We start from the raw sequence: 23816 nt of genomic DNA, 5'->3' as shown, positions 1-23816 counted from the left end.
GCAGGAAGATGCTGATACGAGGCTTGCCATTCAGGAGGCCTTGTCTATGATGGTTGGAGCATACAGTAACTTGGAAGGAGCCCAGCGTACCCTGATGGAAGCTCTTGTAGCTTCTTATTTAATAAAGGTATTTTCAGTGGAGTTAAAATTAAGTACCTTGAAAAAAGAGCTATTCATTGTTTTCCTGTTTCCTGACACTTCCTGTTGCACACTTTTGGAACAGGTCTCCCTTTTCTTACTGAATGTATTGGCCTGTCTGGGAGAAGGGGGAGTGTGTATGCTCAGATGAAATATTTTTAATGCGGTACAGTGGCTGCAAGAAGGGTGACAATGCAGTTTTCTGTTTGTGTTCTGTTTTGCAAAGAAACAAAGCCATTGTGGTTGCACTGTATGTTTCTCATAGTCTCCTCCTAAGAAAACTCTGAGAAGTAGATGCTTCAAGGGCAGTATCTTGTGAAATGCTTTGTGAAAGCAAGAGTTTGTTAGAAAGGTTCATTCACTGCTAAGTGGGGAGTCCAGTGTGCTGTCTGATTTCTAACATTATAAGGCACCTGGGAACCTCCCCAGGACCTTAGCCTTGAGACACTAATCCAGAGGGAAGTGCACTTCACTGACTCTCTTACTTTACTATGTTGTTTGTGTCCAGAATTCCCCAGAGGTCTGGGTTTTCAGAAAGAGTGTTTTTTGTATACTCTGTGTTTGCATGGGTACTCAGGGTGACTGTGGAGGTATATGTATTTCTAGTGGTTGCACTAATAACTGTGTAAGATACTATTTTCATGTTGATGACTCTTTTGTCTGGGTGGTTGAGTGATCTAGGTCTCCAGGCAATACCATTTTGAGACTATCTGAACCCACCAGAGGGAATGACCACCCTAAGCTAATGTTTCTTTTCCAGCCCTGGCTGCGCTGCTCATAAGCGCAGCTCTGTTTTGTATGAACAGGTGATATATGTCATTCTTAATTTCAAAACTGGCTGGTTGGGGCAGTTCAGATGTCTAAGAATTAGCAATAACCCTGATTTATGATTCCCCCAAATGTGCATGTATTTAATTAAACATTTCATTCTCCACTTGTGTATATATGAGAAGCTAGCTTTCTTTTCCCTGTCTCCTGCCGTATGAAGAGTTAGCAAGAACAGTATCTCAAAATGTCTAAACTCTTTGAGTCATATTGGTACCAGAGGACAAAACAGATAACCAATGATTTACAAATGGTGAGTGCAAGTCATTAGTGTGTTCATTTAAAACTCAACCATATGTTTCTGTCTCTTCTCTTTAAGCCTGAAGTTCAAGTACGTCAAGTGGCTGTGAAATTTGCTAGCACAGTATTCCCTCCAGATCATATCCCTTCCAGATACTTACTCCTGTTAGCTGCAGGAGACCCGTAAGTTATTTTACTTTATTAGTTATGGTCATGTATACATACACATACATATGTATATATTTGCATCCTGTATGTGTTTGGATGAAATATGAATGCATACATATCTGTGTACATATGTACATAAAAACACGCTCACTGAAAATCAGGTATCATAATTTGGAAATTAACCTTTACATAGGGGCATTCTTGACAGTTCTGTGCAGAACTGTTACTATGCCTTATGGTAGTCTTTGGCTTGGATTCTTTCACTTGTTTCAGATGAACTGCTGTCACTAAAGTGCTTCATGTTAATGATCAATTGCAATTGCAAAGTAAAAATACATTGACTGAAATCAGCTGTACAGTGGCTAGAAATTGTTTTTTTCCTGGCAAATTCTATCAGTCTGTTTTTAGTTTGTATTTGCAAAGAGCCAGGAGCATGCACTTGTGAGAGTTGCCACTCTCTGCTGAGGAGTAGTTGATTCATTAAATCACAGTAATCATTTCATTTGCAGTTTTTTGTCACTGCAATTTAAGTGGTGGGGGTTTTTTCCAACTTACTTTTAATTGCTTGATTTTTGATGTGAGTAGCTATTATGTAACTAAGGAAAGCTAAACAGATCAATTGCAGCAAACTGCTGTGTCATTGCAGTGTCAGCACTGTTTTAGGAGTTGATCTTCCTCTAAGTAGATGGTGATAAACTGGGTGGCTGTCAGCTGAAGCATGAATATAGGAAGCAGTGGGGAGGAGGAGCAGATAGGAAAACAAGGATGTGGGAACCAGGAACTGATGGTGAACACTAGCAGGATGTAAGAGGAGCAGAAGTAGGCTGATCCAGGCTGTTTTGCAGAGGCCACTCATCACTGTCCTTGTTCTTCCCCCTCTCTAAAATAAAAAAAAAATCATTAAAAGCTCTAATGCAAGCTTTTTTCCTTTCCTTTCAAAAAACCCACTTCTCATTTAAAAACTCTTCTCTCTCCCCCAGCTTCCCAAGATACCTTATTGCTCATTAAAGGCCATTTGTACTGTGCAAATAACGTCTGTTTCTCATCTTTTCTTCTGAAAGGCGGGAGGAGGTACATGGAGAAGCCCAGCGGGTGCTGAGAACATTTCCTGGTAAAAATGAAAAGGAGAGTTCTGGGAAGCAGATGCCTTCCTTCCCTGAAATGGTCCATTACATTCAAGACAAGGTATGCTGCGTCTGTCCCAGTAAATGGCAAACAGATGCCTGATGCTCAGGCATGTAGTGAGTGTGGTATTCCTTTCCCTGTATCCATCTTCCTCACCTACACTGAGGAATAAAGTTAGCTAAAATCACAGTGAAGACCACACATAGTATTGTATTGCCAAGATTAGCACTCATCGTTACCTTCTGCTGGTAATAATTGCAAGACATCCAGGTGTTGAGTGACAGGGAGGCAGATCCTTGAACAAAGGGATTATTTTGTTGTGATGCTGTTTGTGCAGAAGGTGTGTGGAGCGAGGAATCCAGTGTTCAAGGGTGATAATCCAGCATATTTCACAAACACAGTTCGCTCACAAACACCTTCTTGAAGGGTCAGTGAAGATTACCCTCTGGTTGGGCTGGTGAAAAATAATATTGTGCACAAACCAGAAAAAAGATTCTAGGCTAGGAAAGGAGATACTGAAACAAGTGAAGAAGTTTGGTTTGTTAAAGGCTTAATTATTCATCTTCATTGCAATCTGTGGAAATAGTGGCCTTGTAAATAACCTTTGACAAGTCTAGTGGAATGATATGCCACAAACTGAGTTCACCCTCACTGTTTGCACTGAGAGATCATCTGGAGAGGTGTTAAAATCTAGTCTGTGTTACACTCTTCTGTGTATAGTAGCTATACTAGGCTTATAAGCTTTAAAGAAGAGGTGGAAAGTCACTGACAATACTTTTTTTTCCTCTGATATTATACTTTTTTTAAAAATGTCAGTATATAATATTGGAGCACATCTGGTTTTGCAACAGATCTGTGATAGCAGAACTCATACCTGAGAGATTTCTTGTGAAATTTTGTATACTCTGCTGGTGGTGTACTCTGCTGGTGTATGAAGCATTTGAAGCTTTTTGAAAAAACTTGCTTTTGTCCAAAATACTGGTTATTCAAATAGATATAAAAAAATAAGAAACCCATATTGAGTTTTAGATAACACTATTAAATGCCTGTCCCCTTGCAGTTAATTTTTAAGTTTTCCTTCACTTCTGTAATGTCACTAAATAACTGTGGATCAGCCTAGTTTAATCACTACTGAGAAAAACAAGATTCCCTCAGTCCTAGGTGAATTTTAAAAAAAATTTTTTTGAGCACTTTTCAGTGCTTCTTACTTGTCCTGAAGGCATATTGAAAAGTGCTGGAAGTACATTTCTTTGGTTATCTTGAAGTGTGAATTTTCACGTATCATGAATAATCTGCAAGTGTTGAAGATGTTTGAGAACTTTGTATGCATTGCTTGGCACAGCAGGCTGAGGAGCAAAATTACTTCCCTGCATCAGTTAGCATGATCCTTCTCTCCCTCTGCAAGAAGGTATATGTGAAAGAGTAGGACCTGATCTGCTGGGTATGAATGGGAACCCATTCTTCAAGGGCGTCATCTTCTGGTTCACTAATTCAGGTTTTCACTAATGGTTCTGGATGTCACTGAAGTTACAGTGCAGCAAAAGATCTGAGCATGTTAAGAGATCTGAAGATCTGTTGACTTCTGTGCAATGCCTTGTGTGTTTATTCAGATGCAAGGCTGCCTTGCTGAATCTAGCCCTAGCACTGATGTGCGTGTCGCCTAGAGAATACAGACATGCCTTTCTGCAGCGTTCGCAGTGGGTGTTATTGGAAACCTTCTGTTCAGATGTTTTTCTGCTGGAATATTCCTGCTTGTCAGAGCTAACATTTCCATGGAAGGGAGTTGCTTACTTTCTGCAGCAGCCTTCTGCCTAGCACTGCCTAGCAGTAGCAGGGTCTGAGAGACTCCGTGAGCTGGGCTGGTGCAGCTCAGGGCACCCATCATCTCCCAGTACTGGGGAAACCTGGCTGCTCTACAGCCTCTCCAGGCAGAGCTGCTATCTCAAAGCTTCCTGACTGCCTGCAGCTGGGGCTCCTCAGTTTGGAAGTTTGTAAGATACTTGTATTTAAATTCTAAAGCACTTCTTGTTTCCTGAGGGGAAGAAAGAATGTTGTCCTCCTCCAGCCTCCCCTGCTGTTCCCTCTCATGAATTCAGAGTTTCCACTTTCTGGGTTGATAGGGACGTCAAGTTGATGGACCTAAATTATACTATTACCAAGGGCACTGTGCCCTTCTTGTTATAGAACTGTTGTACATTTTCAGTTGCTAAGTGGAGGATAAACATAGTTGCATCAGCAAAATTTCCTTGACCGTTCCAACACCTCTGCTGTTCATGGGTCTGGATGTTCCACTCTTAATATACTCTGTTGTTTAGGCCTCTCACCGGATGAAAACTCCAGCTAAATATATGACTGGAACTGCAGCGTTGCCTTTCAATCCTGCCACATTTGGAGAGGTAATTGTCTGGATTTACTTCCTTGGATATGTCTCCCATTATTTATTTAGAGGATAGTGTAAGAAGCTAACTGTTACCATAAGTCACCCTACATTCTAAAATTCCTCCTATAAACAGATGTTGGGATTAACCCTCCTTCCTTTATCTGTCTGTCCTTAAATGGCAGTCTGAACAGGATTTTCATGGGGGATTGGGAGGAATGTTCCCCAGAGGGCTGCTCCACTGCTTTCTGCAGCGTACCTAATGTAATAGCTTGTCAGAGGGAGAACCTGGCAATCCTGTGCAAAAGTCCCATTATACTTCTTGAGGCTGTTCTTTTCATAGCAGATTCCCTGGCTTCAGTGATTTGTAGACACAAACTCAGGTGCAGTGCAAGGTCTGCATTAGCAAAGCACGGGGTTGCATTTGTATGCATGCCAAATTGGTATAGGGTACAGGCTGAACTGCCTGCAAGGAGGTTGCATCAGCTGATGATAAACCAAAAGTCTGTGTATGACTTAATCTTTTGATAGTGATGGAGGCATTGTAGGTTGTCTGCTTACAGAGGTGTATTGCAGAAACTGATCCTAAGATTTGTTACACTTCATATTTGTACCTGTCTCCATGCTGACTCTTCTGTCTAGATTTGATTAAAGAAGAAACTGTCTTGTTGTGGTTGCATTAAATACAGCAAATTCCATCTCTTTATTTTTTTCTCCTCCATGGTTTTGCAAATGCTCATGCACTCAGTATCCTGTGTTTTTCTCTTCTCTACTTAGATAGTTCTGTATCTGCGGATGTGTCTTGCTCACAGTGCAGGTGTGGTGCCAACCTCACAGAGCTTGGCAGATATGCAAGATCATGCTCCAGCCATTGGACGTTACATAAGAAACCTCATGTCTGGCAACCACATATCTTTCTCTTCCTCCTCCTCTTCAAAAAGTGCAGAAACCAACCCTGTACATGTATATATTGGCCTTCTTCAGCAGCTGTTAGCTGGTGTTGGAGGTAAGAAGCTGTGTGCAGCATCATCTGGAAGGAAAAAAGTCTTCTTTTACTAGAAATGAGTCACCATGCCCACGGCTTTGAACTTGGCTGCAGCAATCACAGAGTTGCAACATGGACTATATACTCTTCAGTTTAAACTTGTTCTTTTCTATGCTGTTGCATAGGTGTGAGAAAGCAGGACAGTAAATTGCAGCATCAGTTGGCGTAATGCTTTAAAATTGTGAGGCCAGGCCATTGTCTGTAACAGCTACCTCACCAGTGAATGCTATGTCTTCATCACTCGAATAATGGTGTACCTGCGACGTGTAGTCTTAAAGCACTTGAATGCCTTTAGAACAAATTGCTACCAGAATATTTGCTTCTATTAGTTTCCCTAATATTTCTGAGAAATACTATACCTTATTATTCTGTATTGTTTGTTATGCCTAGTAAATTGCAAATGAATGCTTTGAAATGCCTGATACTTCGTAACCTCTTTTTATCACTGATTGTTAGATTGTTGTAAATACCACAATTGTTTAATAACCTGATTCTTTGATTACTGTTTAGGTTTGCCAGTCATGTATTGTCTTTTAGAAGTTGTGTCAGTGTATCCAGAAAAACTAGCCACCAGATTTGTAGACAAAATGGATTGGATAAAGGTATGTTGAAAACCCTTTTTTTGGTTTATTTTTTTGAGTGGAGAGGGTTTCGCATTAGCAAAATCTGGCATTTTCCCATGGTGCAATGGAGTATTATTTCCAGGTATGCGCTTAATATGAAATGTGGTATTTCTCCTTACAGTCAACACCTCATGAGGTGTTATGTGTAGCAGGGTAGGGAAAATTATTTTTTGGTCCTTTGGTGTTACTGATTTTGTTCATTGACCTACATGTTCTGGGTCACTGGGTCTATGTCACTGATTGTGTTGGTATAGTCAGTCAGTTTTTCCCCTTGATTAGAAGATCCATTAAACAGCAAAAGAAAACTAAAAACAAAATTCTGAAAATTTTTGAAGGAATTGTTTAACGATGGGAAGGTTCAAGTGGGAAGGTGTGCATAGCTTCTCAGAAAATGACATGAATTAGATCCCCAATTGTTTTAGAGCGCTTACTGTGGAGGTTTTTTATTTTTTGTATTAGCCTCAAATGAAAAAAACAGATAAACTGGGGCCTGCTGGGGAATGAGCCAAAGAGAATTCTGCTTTCCCTAGATTCTTTTTTCAGGCAACTTTCTGCTTTTTCATTATTTGCTTCAAGCATCCAGGATTTGCTAAGCTCTTACAGGTTGCCTTTGCTTTCATTGGGGGAATCTGGCAGAAAAAAAAACTTGGTCAAGTTAAAGAAAAATTAGAATGTGTTCTAATAATTTTTCCTGCTGATATCTGTGCTGCACTGCACTGTATAGTTTACCACATCTCATTTAAGTGCAGGAATGAACTTCAAAGGAGAGGACTTAAAAACATTTTCCTTTTCAGTATTGCTTATAATTTGCCGAAAAACCTTCATTTTCTTTGGACTGTTGTCCCTTTGCAAAATTAAGCTTCTAGGAGTGGTAACTGATACTACCTAGTTCCAGAAGTATTGTTGTAAATCATCCTTTGTGTGATTTTGCTTTGCCAAGTGGAAGGAACAGGTCCAGGGGTTTTTTAGAAGTCAGCTATGTGATTTGATGCAAGTTTTGAGTTGAAGTTAGAGTTATGTTTCATGAGCCTGACAGATCTCATTTTCTTGTTTGTTTGCTTGGCTCATTTTTGCTTCCTTTGTGGTGGCCCAAGCCATTCAAAGATTTGGGTGTGAATTTTTCACGTGAGTGTGTTGCATTATACATCAAATTAATGGCAGAGGTAAGATTGTATCTTAGCAAATGACCCAAGGCTTTCCAAATTGAACTTTTTAACACTTTAGATAATACAAGGTCTCTAATACAAGTGGATGAATTTACATTGAGAGCCATGATTTCCTGGACCCATTTTTTTTTGTCACCATTGGATTTAACTGGTTTAACCTCTTGAGGTTTTTTTTCCCTTTGATTAATACAAAGGAAATGGAAACCTCCAGTAGCTCAGGAAAAGTAGCATCTTGAAGGTTTTTTTTAGCTCAGTATGGATGCAAAATGTGGAAGCTCTAATCTGAAGACAAAATTCGGCCAACCGTTCAGTCAGCCTGTTTAATGCAGAACTGGTGGGTAGCCCTCTTGTGGCTACTGGTAATCTTCCTCATAAATGCTGTGTGTAATGAATGCTTTGCTGAACTGAGTGCTTTGTTTCTTGCTAAATGATAATGCTGTCAGTTTAAAGAGTGGTTTCTGAGTTCAGTACTATTTATGTAGCTGCATGACAGTTGTGCTTGTATATTGAAGCTCTGTATGAACAGACTGTATAAGAATCTGCTTCCATATTTTATGGTTTTTTAAAAACTGCAGAGCCTGATGAACACAAACAAAGAAGAAATGCGTGAGCTCGCAGCCCTGTTTTATTCTGTAGTGCTGTCTACCATGTCTGGAGATGAGCTTAGGGCATCCTTGGAGCAGCTGATCAAGATGACAAAAGACAACCATGTAACTACCTTCCTTTGTCTACTTCTTGTTTTTTCTCATGTCATGTAATTGATAGGAAGTCTAGATCTCACAGTATGTCCAGGACGTATTAGCCTTAATCTGAGTGTAAAATTAACTAGCTGACTTGCAGCTGGACAGTGAGAAGGGATTTTTGTTGTAGGTGAGTGCAACAGCTCTTTAAATAAATTAATCCCCGAAGCTGTTGTTAAGGTCAATAGGAGGGTTTTCTGGAGGCAGTTCCCAAGCAAAGCCAGCACTGTTGTGTATTTAACCAGTTTTAGCCAGCTAAATATTCCTCATCCCGTTGAGCGGTAGCAGATCACACTACCCACCTCAGTTTACCGATTCCTTATTCGTGAACAACTACAGGTACCCGCGGAACTAAGACAATGTTTCACGCGTTAAAAGTTTAGCTCTCCCTCCCCTCCTGAGCCGTAGCTGCCTCCTGGCTCCTCATTGCCTCAGGGCCTTGTCCCGCCAGCAGCCTTTGCTGGGTGAGGGCTGGCTTCTCTCCTCCCACCCCACACGAAGCTCTGAGCAGCCTCCCTCTGCTGTATCGCTGCTTGGTGGGCTGTCCTGCCTTCTCTCCGCTGGCAGCGCCTTCCCCCTCCCATTATCCTTATCTCTACGAGCATGGAGACAGAGTCCTGAAAACAAATGGGGCAGGTGTGTCTTGAAGCCTGAAAGGGAGGGAAAGTAGCAGCATTTTTAGGTTATATTTCCCCAAGATGTTTTTATATCAGTGTCTTCGAAGGACTTCATGGGCCACCATTTTACACCAGCAGGTAACGGGCTCAAATGCTGACAAGAAGTGCTGATCGTTTTATGTTGTAATTAACAAACATGATTTATTTTGAGTCTGTGAAAGCGGTGTCTGTGAGCCAAAGCCATGTCATTACTCAGTTCTACATAGGGCACAGCTCCTGCGGTCACGAAGCCAGCACAGACAGGTGCCAGCCCCCCCACCGCTGCTTTCTGCCCCAGTCACCCGTGAAGCCATGGTTGACCTTTCACAGAACCTGGCTGAGAACAAAGAGGGATGTGAACCATGAAACAAGAAGAAGCAGGGTGTTCCCCTGCATTTTTGAGTTAGAGTCAGTTAGAGCTCCGGTTTGCTGCGAAAGTACAAACCCAGTTCAATCAGTACAGCTAGGGGTGGGGGTGATCTCTGGTGGCCCAGTAAGGACTGCGGTGTAAATGGATAGCTGAAGTGGAGACAGGGGAAGGACCCATCCTCAGCTGGCTTTGCTGCTGTGAGACCACAACGGGGAGCAGTCCCTGGTGGCCAAGCTGAGTTAAGGATCCCACCCTGGCAGCACAGTTGCACTGATGCAACTTTTTGCAGGGTTGTGATAAAAAACAGATACATGAACCAGTCTGAGTTTAAGCCCTGTCCCCCTCCTTTTTTAAAAAAAATTAAGGTAGCATTTAAGTCTCACAGCCTTATTTCTGCACAAAATCCTTCTGTTAGAATTCACCTGTGGGAACGAGCACTGTCATTAGGTAGTCTCAGCACCAAATCAGCATTGGAGAGATTAATGGTCTTGACATTTAATTGTAATAATTAGGTTTCACAATCTGTGGCCTACTGAACTGTGTAGAGGCATTGCCTTCAGTATTCTTAGGTCAAGTGTGTTCTCATTCCTAGCAATGCAAACCTAGAGTAATTACTGCTTTTTACCAAAGAGTACATTTTGTCCTCTTAATTTGAGTATGTCCAGTTTTTAAGTAGAGACAGCATAGTATTATCTTAGTTCACCTTAACAAGTCTGTACTTACAATTCAGATGAGTTGGACTTTTTAATAGGTTTTTTTGCCTACCTACCAAGGAGTAGACTTTAGGAACGAGTGCTGGTGATAAATTCTTAATCTGTCCTCCTAAGCCTCCTCTACGTTTTGTTTATTTATCTTAAAGGACTCCATCCATCAGAGAGCACTACCAATATCAAACTCTGTTGTTGCATTATGTGTTAGAACTCTGTATTCTTTAGGGTGCCTTCGCATCTGGTTTGTCCATATGTGTTTTTATATCAGTGCTTTGTGCAAAGTGTTACTTGCTTTGAAAATGAGATTTTCTGCATTGTTGGTGTTGTCTGTAGAGCCCGGAGGTCCAACATGGATCCTTGCTGGCTTTGGGATTTACAGTAGGAAGGTACTTGGCCAAAGGGAAAATCAGAACAATGGAGCTACATGACATAGAACAGCCAAACACTGCAGTCATGCCGGAACAAGAACAGCTCATAAAGTCGACAACACAGACAATAGGTAACTTCCTGCCTAAGACTTTGCTGCATGTAACAGTTGTTTTTTCAACTGCTGCAGGCTGAGGACTTTTCGAAGATATTCAGCCCATAGAAACTGTAATCTTGACTTCACTTTCTGTGATAGAATTTATAGCCTGTAAAAATGTCATCTGATTAGATGTATGGACATAACCCTTTTCAGCAAGAATTAGGTGGACTCTTAGCTCATAGACCAACAAAGCAAAATTGGGAGCGGTACCACTGCCTAGACATCTCTCAGTGTCTCCTTTCACTTTGATTTTGTTGTAGCATAATGCTTCCTACTAGCTGTAGAGAACATAAACACTTTGCCTCTTGCATGGGTAAAATATAAGTGCCTGCCTGCCTACTGCTAAATAATACAAAATCCAAGTCATCCTGTTTTGTTTTTTCCGGTAGGTTCTTTTCTGGACAGCACCTCTCCCTTCCTCGTGGTGGCTGCTTGTACAGCTCTTGGGGAGATTGGCAGGAACGGCCCCTTGCCAATCCCCAGTGAAGGAACAGGATTTACAAAGCTGCAACTTGTTGAAAGCTTATTGGCCCGAATCCCTTCCAGCAAGGAAACAAATAAGGCAAGACTTTGTAGTGCTGCTACGATTCTTGTTAATTTCTGGAATGCTCTGTCCCCAGGTTTATGTATTACCTACCAAACTCAGCCTCATTTTTTAAAGGAGTTAGGCTTATTGTTGGCTTTAGTGAGTCAGAATTAGGCTAAGGTTTTCGGAATTAAGCTAAGGGTTTTTCCAGTGTTGTCTAGCAGTTGATCACTTGTGCTTTCTATAGTCACAAGTAGGAGCTTAAGAGATGAAAACTATAAATGGTCATAATTTTGATTCAAGAAAAATGGGAATATTTTCTTTTACCTGGAAATAATCCTCAAAGGTAACAGGACATGTGTTTTGATCTGTGTTTTGGAAGAGAGGTGCACCGATTGATCTAATAAGTCACTTGCACGTCTAACTTCTGGTACCTTAAGTGAAGCTTCAGCAAGGGTGAGGAAGAGTGGGTGTAAAGTGTATCTCCTGGACTTATAGGAAGGTTATGTGATGGTGTTGTTTTTTTTGTTTGTATTTAAGATGAAGGAACGAGCAATACAAACATTAGGTTACTTTCCAGTGGGAGATGAAGATTTTCCCCACCAGAAGCTACTGTTGCAGGGTTTAATGGATTCTGTGGAGGTGAGGCACGATTAATGTATTACTCTTTATACTGCAGTGAGTATTTCTATTTGAATGCTTTTTATATACTCTAGAGCCAGGTTTACAAGGAGAGCTGTCTTTTTGTAATAGTGCCTCTGGGTTTTTTAAAACTGTCTTGGAAATAGAGAGCAGAGGTAGGTTTTGGACGTATAAAATATTTTATGCCACAGTTTAAAAACTTGCCGGTCGAGGTTTCTGCCCCAGTCTCTGAGAAGAGTATGTGTTCCCTTTCAGGAGGACTACCTGTATGTGTAAAATCTTAAAAGCTTATAGTAATGAAACCATAGGTCTGTACTTTGGCCTTCGAAAGTACTCTAAAAGTACTTAATATAAATACACCTTCTTTTTCATCTGAACTACATCAGCTGTACAACTCACTTGAATTAGAAGCTTTGTTTATAGGAATATATTTATCTGTTGTCAGTCTAAATGCATCAGTGTAGCACACTGTGTTCTTTCGCAGTACTTCAGAGCTGCTACACATATTGCAATATACCAGACAGCAAAATTAAAAAGTCAAGGAGCTTTTTCAGTGTTCTTCATTTACCGCTTATCTTTCTTCCTTATTCATACTGACATAGGATTCAGCATTGTAGAAGCAGCTATTGAGTATCGGACAGGCTGCCTTTGCTGAGTCCACCCAATCTGAGGTGATCATCAGATAGTAACACAAGAATAGTAACACAAGAATAGTAACACAACCATTAAAATGTTTCTAAGTGTCGTGTTTATCTCCCGTGACTGCTTAGGGACATTACGGCTTCCTTTAGAAAATGTACTTGAAAAAGACCAATTTATCTTCAATTGCAGGAAGCTAAGGGCTTACTTCACCAAATGCCTGAGCATTTTGTACTTGCAGAGAGTAAGGAAAGCAATCAAGGAGGTACTCAGCAGGTTTGGAAATTGGTTCTTATGACTCAAGATTCATCATAAGTAATGACAAAAAATTGGCAGAGTTCTGCACATTCTGTTCCTGAGGGCTTAGAGAATAATGGAAAGAAGACAGAGAAGCGAAGCAAAGTATTGTCTGAATTCATTTAATGTGAAAAACAAATTTGTGCATCTCTTAGTGATGATCAACTTCTGGATAGAATTACAGGATAATCTTTTACTACTGCATACTATAACAAAGCCACAGTCATTTTCCTTAATAACTGGCAGTCTTGTTCTAACTTTGTTTTATTTTCATCCTGTCCCTCCAATTTTTTCTGTTCAGTAAGTTGAACTTTTGCAGAGACTAGCAAATGCTTTGTTAGGAGGTATGCTTTAAAAATAAGCATGGAAATCTTAGCTCTTACCATTTGTTTTGGAGAGTTTGACATTGGTTCACTTTCCATCAATTTAAGTTGGTCTGAGGTCCCACATGGTGTCAGAAGCTCACCAAAAGAGTGATCTTACTGCAAATTGTGTGAGAATTGGTGTTAGGAGAGAGACTGTGGTTTTGTGGAGTGAGTGCCAAAAGGTGTGTGTTTGCTGAATGTTTAATTAGCACTGTCAGTGAGGCTCTGTTGTGTTTTTCAGGCCAAACAAATAGAACTGCAGTTCACCGTTGGTGAAGCTATTACCAGTGCTGCTGTAGGAACCAGCTCCGTGGCTGCACGTGATGCATGGACAGTCACAGAGGAGGAATATACCCCTCCTTCAGGTATGTCTTCCTCATACAGGGGCTGGGTTGAAGAACGTAAAATCTCACAGTTCTGGGCTAACACTGGGCTCCATAACTTTATTTTTGTGGTGTTTGATTTATAACAGTAGCAGTAAGAGACATTCTGTGTTTGTTAATGCACTGCTCAGTATTCTGCAATGCTGATTATATACAGGTCATTTCACCTCTTCAAGTCCATCTGCTCAGACGGTAGAAGACTTTATTTCCTGTGCTGTTTAAATAGCTTCTTGCTGAAATCTAATTTATTGCCACTTGACACTGCATTTGTTTTATTTTTTTTCATTTTGGTTTGCTATTTCGGGTTAGTTTTAGGTTTAACATACACAAACCTTTTAAAATACTTTGAAGCCTGCGCTGGAAAACAGGGTTATAAAATTAAATTGCAAGTCTTTTTCCAACAACTTGGAGTGATATGATTAAGTGACATTTACATGCAGTAAATGCAGAAATTTTACTTAAGGACTAAGATTCTGTACCCTTTGAAATACAAGAATGACAAAATGCTAGCTTCAAAACAGGGAGCTGTAAATATCAGCCTCAGACCTACAAACAGGTGTTTTAATATTGTGAGAGTGGTCTTAGGTCTCTAGTGTACACAAAGCTGAGCATGTGTGGAATGGGGTAGAAACCGAACCCTGCCGTTGCTCCAGAAGTTTTGAGTCCTAACCAAAAAAAAAAGTACTGCACTGAGTCTTACACAGTATGAGTGGTACCTCTTCATGGCCACAGGCTCTGAAACACTTTCATGAAGGGTTAGGAGGACTCTGGTCAGTGTTTCTGTTAGGAGAAATACTTTCCCAGTGACTCCAGTGAAGGCTTTTCCTAAATAAGCAGAGATTAAGCTGTCACCTGAGTACTCATGGGCTGATTAGGTTTTCATTGCCACTGCACATTATATTGAAATTACACATGGGTGTGGCCGATTCTTAAAGCTTCTCCCCTCCCCTCTACCTTTCTTTCTTTCATATAGATTTGAAAGTGAATGACGTGGTTCCCTGGGTCCTAGACCTTATTTTGAGCAAGCACATTATCAGCCCGAACCCACATGTAAGGCAGGCAGCTTGCATCTGGCTTCTGTCAATGGTGAAGAAGCTGAGTACACACAAAGCAATTAAGGTAAGAAATACATCCTTTCCAACACTCGCTCCTTGTCCCTGTTTTTGCTTCTCTCCTCCTTTCTGTCCCTTCCTTCCCCTTCACTTCCATTGCCTCATTCCCCCCAGTGCTGCTGCAGTCCTTACTGAGGTCTTTTCAAGACACGGCTTATCTTTTGTTACTAGAGGAAGATACTAACTGGCATATCAACGAGGCTGTTTGGCACCTTTGTAAACATCTGACTTGCACTCTAGTCCGAGTGAGCTTAGTTTAAATAGCTGTTGTAAGATGAAGTAGCAGTACATCTTCCCTTGAGAAGAAGAGGTTGGTGTCTGTATAGTTTTTAGGATTTATTTCTGGAAAATATTAAAAGCAGGTCTAGGAGGAGAAGAAGGGGGAGAACTAGATGGAATTCCTGGACTCATTTGTGTCACAGAGTTTATCACAACTTTGGTACCTAGGAGCAGTTATGTGCTTCATGTACTGTGTATTTTTGGTGCACTTTGATGAAAACTTTATACTTAGGGTACTTGTCTGTAACAAGAGAATGTGAAAGGACCAATACAAGGACTTAATAAAGTATTCCCAACCAAAATGCTGTCTCTCTGCATAGAGGTACTACAGACTGTGATGGGACCATGTAACTATTTTGTGCTCTTCAGCTAATGATAAAGAGCTTTGGGACAATAGGTGCTTTGCGAATGTAAGCTGTTACATGTAAAACCTTGCCACATATTACACTTGCCTAAACAATGGACCTTGTGGGAGGTGGCAAAATCCACTAGTTTGCGGATGAAGAAAAGACGTCCTCACACAGAGGATAGCCCCATCTGGCTGCAAGCTGGATTTATGGCACATTACTGCCATGTATTAGACAAGGAAAATAAAATGTGTGGCTTACTAATGGCATAGTAGCTGTAAAAGGGTGCTGGACAAATAACTGTTCTCTTCTGTGAATGTCAGGCTGCTGCTTACCTGTCTGGAAAGGAGGGCAGTTCATGTTGCAGGTGAAGCTCAAATAGGCAACTCCATTGATACAGTAGCCTCTGTTTATCTGTTAGGAACTTGCCTTGAGACCAGACAAAGGATCCAAAGCCTGAGATAAAAATAATGTCCTTTTTTCTCCTCTTACAGTCTCATCTCAAGGATATTCAAAGTGCATTTGTTTCAATTCTGTCAGATAGTGATGGTAAGTACTATCACATCTTAAGAGTTGTGTCTTTTGGGAGGCTTTTAACAGAACAGAGGGAATTTTTGAACAGGCAGGAGGTCACCTACATCCTCTCTGTCAGTCGGCATTGAAAGATGACTGTAGAAACATCCTATTTCTGATGTAGTAAGAATGATTTCTTTTCCAGACATTGCATGTAGAGATAAACACAGCTTTTTTCTGCGCTTTGCTAGCCAAGCATTTGCCCCTTCAGTTTCTGTAATAACAGAAACTGTTCGGTGGTGCTACTTCTGCTCTGCTTTGGGCAGCAAGATGCGTATCACAGAGTTCTGCATGGACAGGAATTCTAAGCTCTCTTTAAGCTAGCAGATTTTGACTTACAGGTCTACCCATGGCAGCTAGTGGAAGGGGTGGCATCCAGCAGCCTATCTGAAGCTCACTGAAGTTGAAGAGAGTATTACCATTAACTTTGCTGAATTTCAGGGGCCAGCAGTGTGTCAGAATACCTGCGGCTCTTGGAAATCTCTGTGTTATATCAAAACATGCAGTGACAATGTTAACACGAAGATGTCACCTAATTTGATGGGGAATATGCATTCAGAACAAATTGCTGCTTCAGGATGCAAAGCTTGTGCTTTGCCAGACTAGATCTGCTCTGAAGTGGAGAGCTGTGAAGAGCTCCATTTGCTAGATCATGATTTTGCTTGACTCTTGTTTTTGAAATTTGTGTGTTACTTAATTACATACTTATCTTTGATTTTACATTGTAAAATCTCTTGCAGAGCTTAGTCAAGATGTTGCTTCAAAAGGTCTTGGCCTGATATATGAACTAGGAAGTGAACAGGATCAGCAAGAGCTAGTCACCACACTTGTTGATACCCTTATGACTGGGAAAAGGTACAGTGAGCTCAGAACACAGTGAGAGAGTACTCTGAGCTATGTGTCTGATGGGAACAAAAATGTGCCTCTCTTGTGTGTGGAAAGGGATGTTTGGTGGCCAAGGGCAAATCAATATCCATATATTCCCAGTGGGTCAAACTGGGACATTTCTTAATTCAGCTTAGACTTTGTTGTGACTGAAGTTGTTCTGGTTTTGTTCCATTCAACAATGCTTCAAAATAATGATTCAGTCCTGATTCAAGCAGTTCAAATCTGTTGGGGTTTGGTTAGATTTCCTACTGGCTGCGTTGTGTAATTGTAAAGGACAATGACCAGTTGCAGCAACTCTGCACAATGTGAATATTGCAGAAGAGGGGACTTGCTTGTGCCTGAAATGTACCTTTTGCTGAAAAAGTGTTGTTAACAGTCACTTGTCAGCTTTGGTGAGAAAAATGCTGGTCTTCCAGGACTCCTGGCTAGTACTTATGTCAGTCAGTGCTGGAAATGCTCTTTAACAACCTACTCCTGTGTAACCTGGTGTGGGTGTGGCCACTATGAATGACAAAATCCTAGGCTGGGAGCGTGGGGATGCAGTGGTGGTAAACAGGAAGAGATTAGATGAATAGAAATTGTATTTTTTAATTTTGAAGTAGAGATTTGCTGTCCATTATATGGCTTGTGTCTGGGCAGAAATAAAAAGCCATCATTCAGTGTTTTGACTTTTTACCTTCTGACTGCACAGCAAAACTTTCTGCAGCATCTCCTTAACTTTACATATGATGCAGGTTAATGAAATTCCTTGCACTGTGTGTGGCTTTGCACACCTGTGTGTTTTTTATGGGATTGGAACTGAAAGAACAAGAAGTTACTGAGTTAATAAAGCAAAACAAATTAACTTGTTCTGTAGCATGCAGGCAATTCAAGGGTAGAGTTTGCTGAAGCTAATACTGGACCTCTTTTCTACCAGAGCCAAACATGAGATGACTGGAGAAACTGTGGTGTTTCAAGGTGGCCTGAGCAAAACCCCAGATGGGTAAGTTTACTGGCAGTCTCAATGACAGAGACACAGTCAGTGCTGAAACAGTATTCCCTTGCTTATAAATCTGCTTCCTGAGGTTTTTGTTCCTTCTTGTTCTCTAAGTTACCAAGGCTATTTTCTTCTAGTACAGATAGGGTATTCACTCCTCTCTCTCTCTCTGCTTTAGGCTGTGATTTGACTATAGCTCTAGCTATTATGGCATTTGTGTAGCTAAAAATAGTGACACTGATTTCCCTTCTGCTTTCCAAAGTCAAGGCCTGTCTACCTACAAGGAGCTTTGTTCCCTGGCAAGTGATCTCAATCAACCAGACCTGGTGTACAAATTCATGAATCTGGCCAATCATCATGCCATGTGGAATTCTCGGAAGGTAATTTGCTGCTTTCATGCCGCTTTCATTCCCACTGTGAACTCTGGAAACAACAACTGCGTTTCTTTAGCTCTGGTTATGTGATCTATGGATAACTGTAGATGGAGGCTATTTGTTCACACTTTGGTGTCAGGTCCAGTGCAAATGTACCAGCCTGTGAAACAAATTTAGGATTACTTGAAATTCTTACAAAAAGAACTGGTATCACAAGGTTCATGTCATCCTACATTCCCCTCTGAATCAACTGTGATCCTTTGCTTGTACTTTTGAGTGTGCTTAGATGCCAGGTCTTCATGTGTTCAAACAGTGAGATAATACTTTCAAAACTGGATGAATTTTCAAATGCCAGATAAAGTGACCTTTTACGTAAAAAGGCAGAGCAAGAAGTATTCAGCAGTAAGTTGCTAAAAAGCCAGTTGACAATACACCAGTTTAATCACTGTTGTCAGAAGTCTCCTTTTTCAACTCAAGTCTTGATATTTTAAAGCTACTGGGACCTTTGGCAAAGCCAAAATACTATTGGATCCACTTCCTGCCAAAAAAAGCAGCATCATAAATTTGAAGATTTAAGTATACTTTTCAGAGCTTTAACCTGGGGACTTTTTCACGGGCTTTACATAAGCATGGAAGAACTTGTTTTGTCCCTGGGAGCAGGCAGAGCTCCTTTCATGTGCTTTCATGCAGAAGACCCAGGTAGCTGCATCTACTGTATTGCACCTTTCATGCTTGCTACCTGAGGTTTTGAGTCTTTGGCAACACCATTTAGTGCAAAAAACAAGCCCCAGCATTAACTTTCATCCAGAGTTTGACAAGTCAGCATGTCTCTCAAGACTTCCCTGTCTTGGCACTGGGACTTCAGAAGCACAGGAGCAGAGTTAGGTTCCTGACCCTTGTGGAATTTCACCAGCTAGGATGAGTCAAGAAAATCCACTCAGCAACTGTAGGTTGACCTTTGGCATTTGAGGAATTTGGAGAATCATTTAAGTTGAAGGGGGTGTCTGGAAGTCTGTGCTCCAAATGTCCACACAAGAGCTAGGCACAGCAAGCGGTTCAGAGCCTTGCAGGTGATGCCTCCCTTTTCCTTATACTTAATGTAGCCTCTTGCTCATCAGAGCAGTGGTACTAAGAGCGTGTTTTTTATTACTCTTCCTTTTCTAGACTAACCCAGACAGCACACACTGTCCTGTGAAATACCTAGCATGGGGTTTTAAGTGGCAGCTTTTGACACTGCAAGTCAGGAAACATGAAGTCATTAGAGGCAGTCACTGCACTGCCTGTATTGAGCAATTTCTTTTTGGGCTATCCTGCCAAATCCCATGGGACTTCATGAGCAAAGGGTGAGCATCAGTTCCACTGTGTTAGAATTGACAGTGGAATTGACAGTGTTGGAGAAAGAAAAAAGAGTATGGAAGAATACTTGAGTTTAAAGTAAATATAGACACATGCAAAATGATAATCCTCGGATATTTCAGGTTGTAGGGCTAAGGCAGAGTTGTTTTATTTTTAGTTTTTCAATTCCTAAGTTATTCTAGTTCTTTTAAATGCAGCAGAGTTTTAGGGAAGCACCCTCACCAGTTTTTTTGAGAAAGAATCTCTTTCAGAGGAACTTACTCAAGTCTTCATTGTTGAAATTCTCCACCACCACTTTTGCAAATGAGGTCAATTGGTATTTTGAAATGAAGGTTGGAGAGAAGGAAGTTTTGAAGTAGTATGTTGTCTGCTGAGTGTGATTGTATACTTGAGATCACTGTGGTACTGTGGCACTGATGTGGGGCTAATTCTGGTACCATTCTAGTCCTTTTGATTTGGTCTAAATCTAAACTCTGTCAGTCCACTCTGCCACTGACTGTGGCGTGCCCAGGAGCAATAACTGAGTGAGTGAGCAGATTGTTTCAACAAATACTCTCTTGTCATCATTTCAGGGAGCAGCTTTTGGTTTCAATGTGATAGCTGCCAAGGCTGGAGAGCAGCTGGCTCCATTTTTGCCCCAGCTTCTTCCCCGGCTCTACCGTTACCAGTTTGACCCCAACCTGGGCATTCGACAGGCAATGACCAGCATTTGGAATGCCTTGGTCACTGACAAGTCAATGGTGAGTGAGCAGCGAAGTGCAGAGAGGTGGGTTTGCTGCTAGCCAGCAGCACCTCAGAGGTCCTCACAGGACAGTTGCATCTTGTGAAAGGAGGGGCTGTGCAGAAAGGGTTGAGGTATTGTCCTACAGAGAAAGAGGTGCTTGAATCCATGGATGAGCTGGAGGATGTGCAGAGGTTTTGCATTGCCTCTTACATATGAAAGGATGTTGCAGACCTTGTTTCTGCTGCCAGTATTCAAGTTTATGATCTACTTTACTTAAAGTGAGGTCTTTCCACACTTCGCTATTGCTTTGATATTGCTTGTGAGAAGCTTTTCAGGAATCCTTGTGGTCTAAGATGCCCTTCCTAGAGCAAGAGCATCTAAGTAGAAGGACTAAGGGCCTTTCCTCCTTTCTTGTGATCTCTGTCACAGCGTTAAGCCCTGAAGCAGTGCAGAGAAAGGCATGTCTAAAGCAAAGTCAGAGTAAGTTTATGTGTAGTCAGCTCTGGCAAGCATTAGTTCATCTCCTGTGGCTGGCAGCAGGTTGTATAGTCCAAAAGGACCTTTTTTTTTTTTTCAGAGTACAGGACAAGGATGCATGGTCCATGCTTGTTTCATGATTTTTCCTTTTTTTAATAATAGGTTGATAAATACATGAAGGAAATTCTTGAGGATTTGATCAGTAACCTAACCAGCAGTCTGTGGAGGATCAGGGAATCCAGGTATTGCTAGGAAAAGTAACAGATTTTTCTTTGAACTCTCTTCTTTTCTTTTCTTCACCGTAAACTTATTAACCTGAAGAAGTTGAGGGGGGACAGAGGACACGTCTTTTCAGCAGGATAGAGCCATCCTGCAGTCTGCACTTAAGTGTGATACAATCTTGATGGTATTTGCTTCACTGAGCCTGAAATTTTTTATTGCATGTAGCTTGAGCATGATACTAAACAACATCCTCTGAAGGAGGAGTTTTCTGGTCACAAAGTGCTTGCCTATCCTTGGACCTGAAATAATTGCTTGCAGTCTGGCCATATACATACTTGGCAGCAGGATCCCAGTCGCTATAGGATTTTTAATAAACTGCTTTTTGTTTATAATGCTTTGTAGTTATGCTGTATTGAAAACTTCCATTTTAATTTCAATTCCAGGCTTTAGACCATTTTGTTTTGTTGTTATCCTATACTTACAGAAAAGAAATCTGAAACAATTTTGTAACTGGAATGTTTGTAACAGCAATTTTCACCACAGCAGCCTTTCTCACTTGCTGTCACCTGATTCACCGACTGGCTGAACGTTTTTTTCTCAGCTAAAGGAGACATTCTTATGACAGAGTAGATTTAGGGTTTGAGGAAAATAAGGAATATGAAACAGTTCTCATTTTTTTAACCATTTACTTACATTTGTACACATATCTGTATATACAACTTTATCAATTAAATACACCGTGTGAAGGAAATGAAATTCCTTGTTTGCAGCTGTCTGGCACTGAATGACTTACTAAGAGGAAGACCTTTGGATGACATTATAGACAAGCTTCCAGAGATCTGGGAAATCCTATTCAGAGTGCAAGATGACATTAAGGTAAAGGAACGGATCATTGAACAGGAGTCTTCAACAGAAAGTACAGTGATCAAGCGCTGAGATCTTTAAAGAAAAATTCTATGAGAAGTCAAGATGAAGCCAATGGGAGTTTTGGGTATTAAGCAGATGAGAAATTCAGGCCCCTTGCACTTAAAATTTCCATGCCGCCTTGGAAATTCTTTGTGCATGTTTCTCATGTTTTTAAATGTTGGTTTTCATTCCTGCTGTGCTTGATGGTTCAGCATTTTTCCTGGATATAAAAGAATTCCTAAGTATTTGCTTAACTCTGGAGTCTAGAAACATATAGAACGTGCTTGTGTGCTTAAATGACTTGCATATATGAAGTCAGAGTCCTCGGGTCCTTCCAGGTTTGAGCTGTGTTCTCTCTGGATCCAGACTTCTCTGCTCAAGCTTAAGCAAGGCTGAGCTGTTTTCCAAAAGGTCCTGTGTACCAGGAGGTTACTTCCATACTAGTAGATGTAGTGTGTTCAGAAATGTTCCTGGGCACTGAAACCAACTGAGCTGTTTTGCCTCGGTGCTAATGAGCTATGTAAGCCTCCAAAATAGAGCAACTGCCTGCAAACTGCCTTTTGGGAAGGGCCTAATTTCTGAATTTTTCCTGGAAATGGTTTGGGAAGGTCTACCAGTGGCAGGCCAGATTTTTTCTAAGAACATCCTAAGACATTACCAGTCCAGGTGGTTGTGTTTCAGTACCCAGGAATATTGCTAGATACTGCTTAATTCATCAATACAAGTAAAGTTAAAGAGTCTAGTTGTTAGTGGTCTCACGTGCCACCAGAGCTGCACTAATTTTACTGTTTGCTTTTAGTCCATCTTTCTGTAGTCCTAGACATTCAGTTGAGTAAAGCATCACTAAGCAACAGGCATTATATTGAGGAGGAGGTAAAACATACCCAAAGCACTATATACTTCTTTTTGCAGTAGAAGGTTCTGTTGGTTTTTTGGGGTTTGGTTTTGGGTTTTATTGTTTGTTTGTCATTTTTTTTGTTTTGTGGGTTTTTTGGTTTTGAAAAGGACAACCAGTAAAATAATACCACAGAGACAAATGTGAACAGAAGCACAGAGAACCTGGCAGCGGCAGGCAGGATTTTTAATGTATTTTTAATGTATCACTGAGTAGACCAGATACTCAGATGGACCAAAGCCAGAATTTCTTTGAAAGTTATTATATTAAGTATTAGTGATGAATATAGCATTTTCAGTACTAGTGTTATACTTATCAATTAATATGAATCATTCTATAGAAGACTTAAAAATAGTAACTATGCATTGCTGACTTCTTTTTTAGGAGACTGTGCGAAAGGCAGCAGAGCTAGCCCTAAAAACTTTAAGCAAGGTAAAACTCTAATTTTGTCATTTGCACATGGAGACGTTTATGGTTTTGATGTCAGGTAATCATTCACTATCATATCTGCAGGAGTGACCTGTTTACCTTAGACTGTTGTCTTGAGAAGATCTCTAGTATAAGGTGCAGTTGTGATAAACAGAACAGCCCTCTAGAAAGCAATCATAATAAGCTTGACCACATACTCTTCTGTACTTTTGTTGATGCTGGTGAAGTTCTGCTGCTTGAGGATGACGCAATGTTAAGTTCTCTGCAACCAAAGGAGGTATATCATGAACTGCTTTTTTCCTCTGATGTCCTTTTTTTCCCCACTTGGGAGTGGGATTTAGGGAAACTTCCTGTAACTTCAACAGTTGGCCAAGCCCAGCTGATCTAGTTGAGCAAGCCCAGTGGAACCTCACTGGTGTGAAACAAAGTAATCCAGTCTGGACTTCACTCTCTGGTGCTGTTACTGACACAAGATTTTTTGGGTGTAGTACACATATCACTTAATATTTTTTTAGGTATTCCTCTAAAAAAGTCACATCAGTGGAAATGGAAACAGATCTTAAGAGCTGTGTTTGAAATTACAACCTTCACAATGCATGCAGCACAACATCTCAATGGGATAAGTGGTGACCTGGTCCCAAAACATTGTTGCAGTTGCAGAATCTGTTCTGATCTGGGACTTGCTGCTCTGCCTTAT

The 23816-nt window shown here is 40.9% G+C and overlaps 1 protein-coding gene across 1 annotated transcript in view; it reads left to right on the top strand.

Annotated features, from left to right (window-relative positions):
- Positions 1–23816, top strand: part of KIAA0368 (KIAA0368 ortholog) — a 65927-nt gene that overhangs the window by 26554 nt on the left and 15557 nt on the right. Inside the window, exons 15-34 of the mRNA XM_010578181.1 lie at positions 5–127; positions 1283–1386; positions 2433–2556; positions 4812–4892; positions 5651–5879; positions 6429–6520; positions 8283–8417; positions 10517–10682; positions 11099–11271; positions 11776–11877; positions 13420–13543; positions 14535–14680; positions 15794–15848; positions 16613–16727; positions 17677–17742; positions 17999–18116; positions 20039–20206; positions 20830–20909; positions 21660–21765; positions 23075–23122. Of these exons, the coding sequence (XP_010576483.1) occupies positions 5–127; positions 1283–1386; positions 2433–2556; positions 4812–4892; positions 5651–5879; positions 6429–6520; positions 8283–8417; positions 10517–10682; positions 11099–11271; positions 11776–11877; positions 13420–13543; positions 14535–14680; positions 15794–15848; positions 16613–16727; positions 17677–17742; positions 17999–18116; positions 20039–20206; positions 20830–20909; positions 21660–21765; positions 23075–23122 (2355 nt within the window). The remainder of the gene's footprint in view (positions 1–4; positions 128–1282; positions 1387–2432; positions 2557–4811; positions 4893–5650; positions 5880–6428; positions 6521–8282; positions 8418–10516; positions 10683–11098; positions 11272–11775; positions 11878–13419; positions 13544–14534; positions 14681–15793; positions 15849–16612; positions 16728–17676; positions 17743–17998; positions 18117–20038; positions 20207–20829; positions 20910–21659; positions 21766–23074; positions 23123–23816) is intronic.

This window comes from Haliaeetus leucocephalus, unplaced genomic scaffold, assembly GCF_000737465.1.
Source record: "Haliaeetus leucocephalus isolate CR32 unplaced genomic scaffold, Haliaeetus_leucocephalus-4.0 Scaffold605, whole genome shotgun sequence".
Classification (NCBI taxonomy): domain Eukaryota; kingdom Metazoa; phylum Chordata; class Aves; order Accipitriformes; family Accipitridae; genus Haliaeetus; species Haliaeetus leucocephalus.
This window is presented reverse-complemented; position numbering and strand designations above follow the sequence as displayed.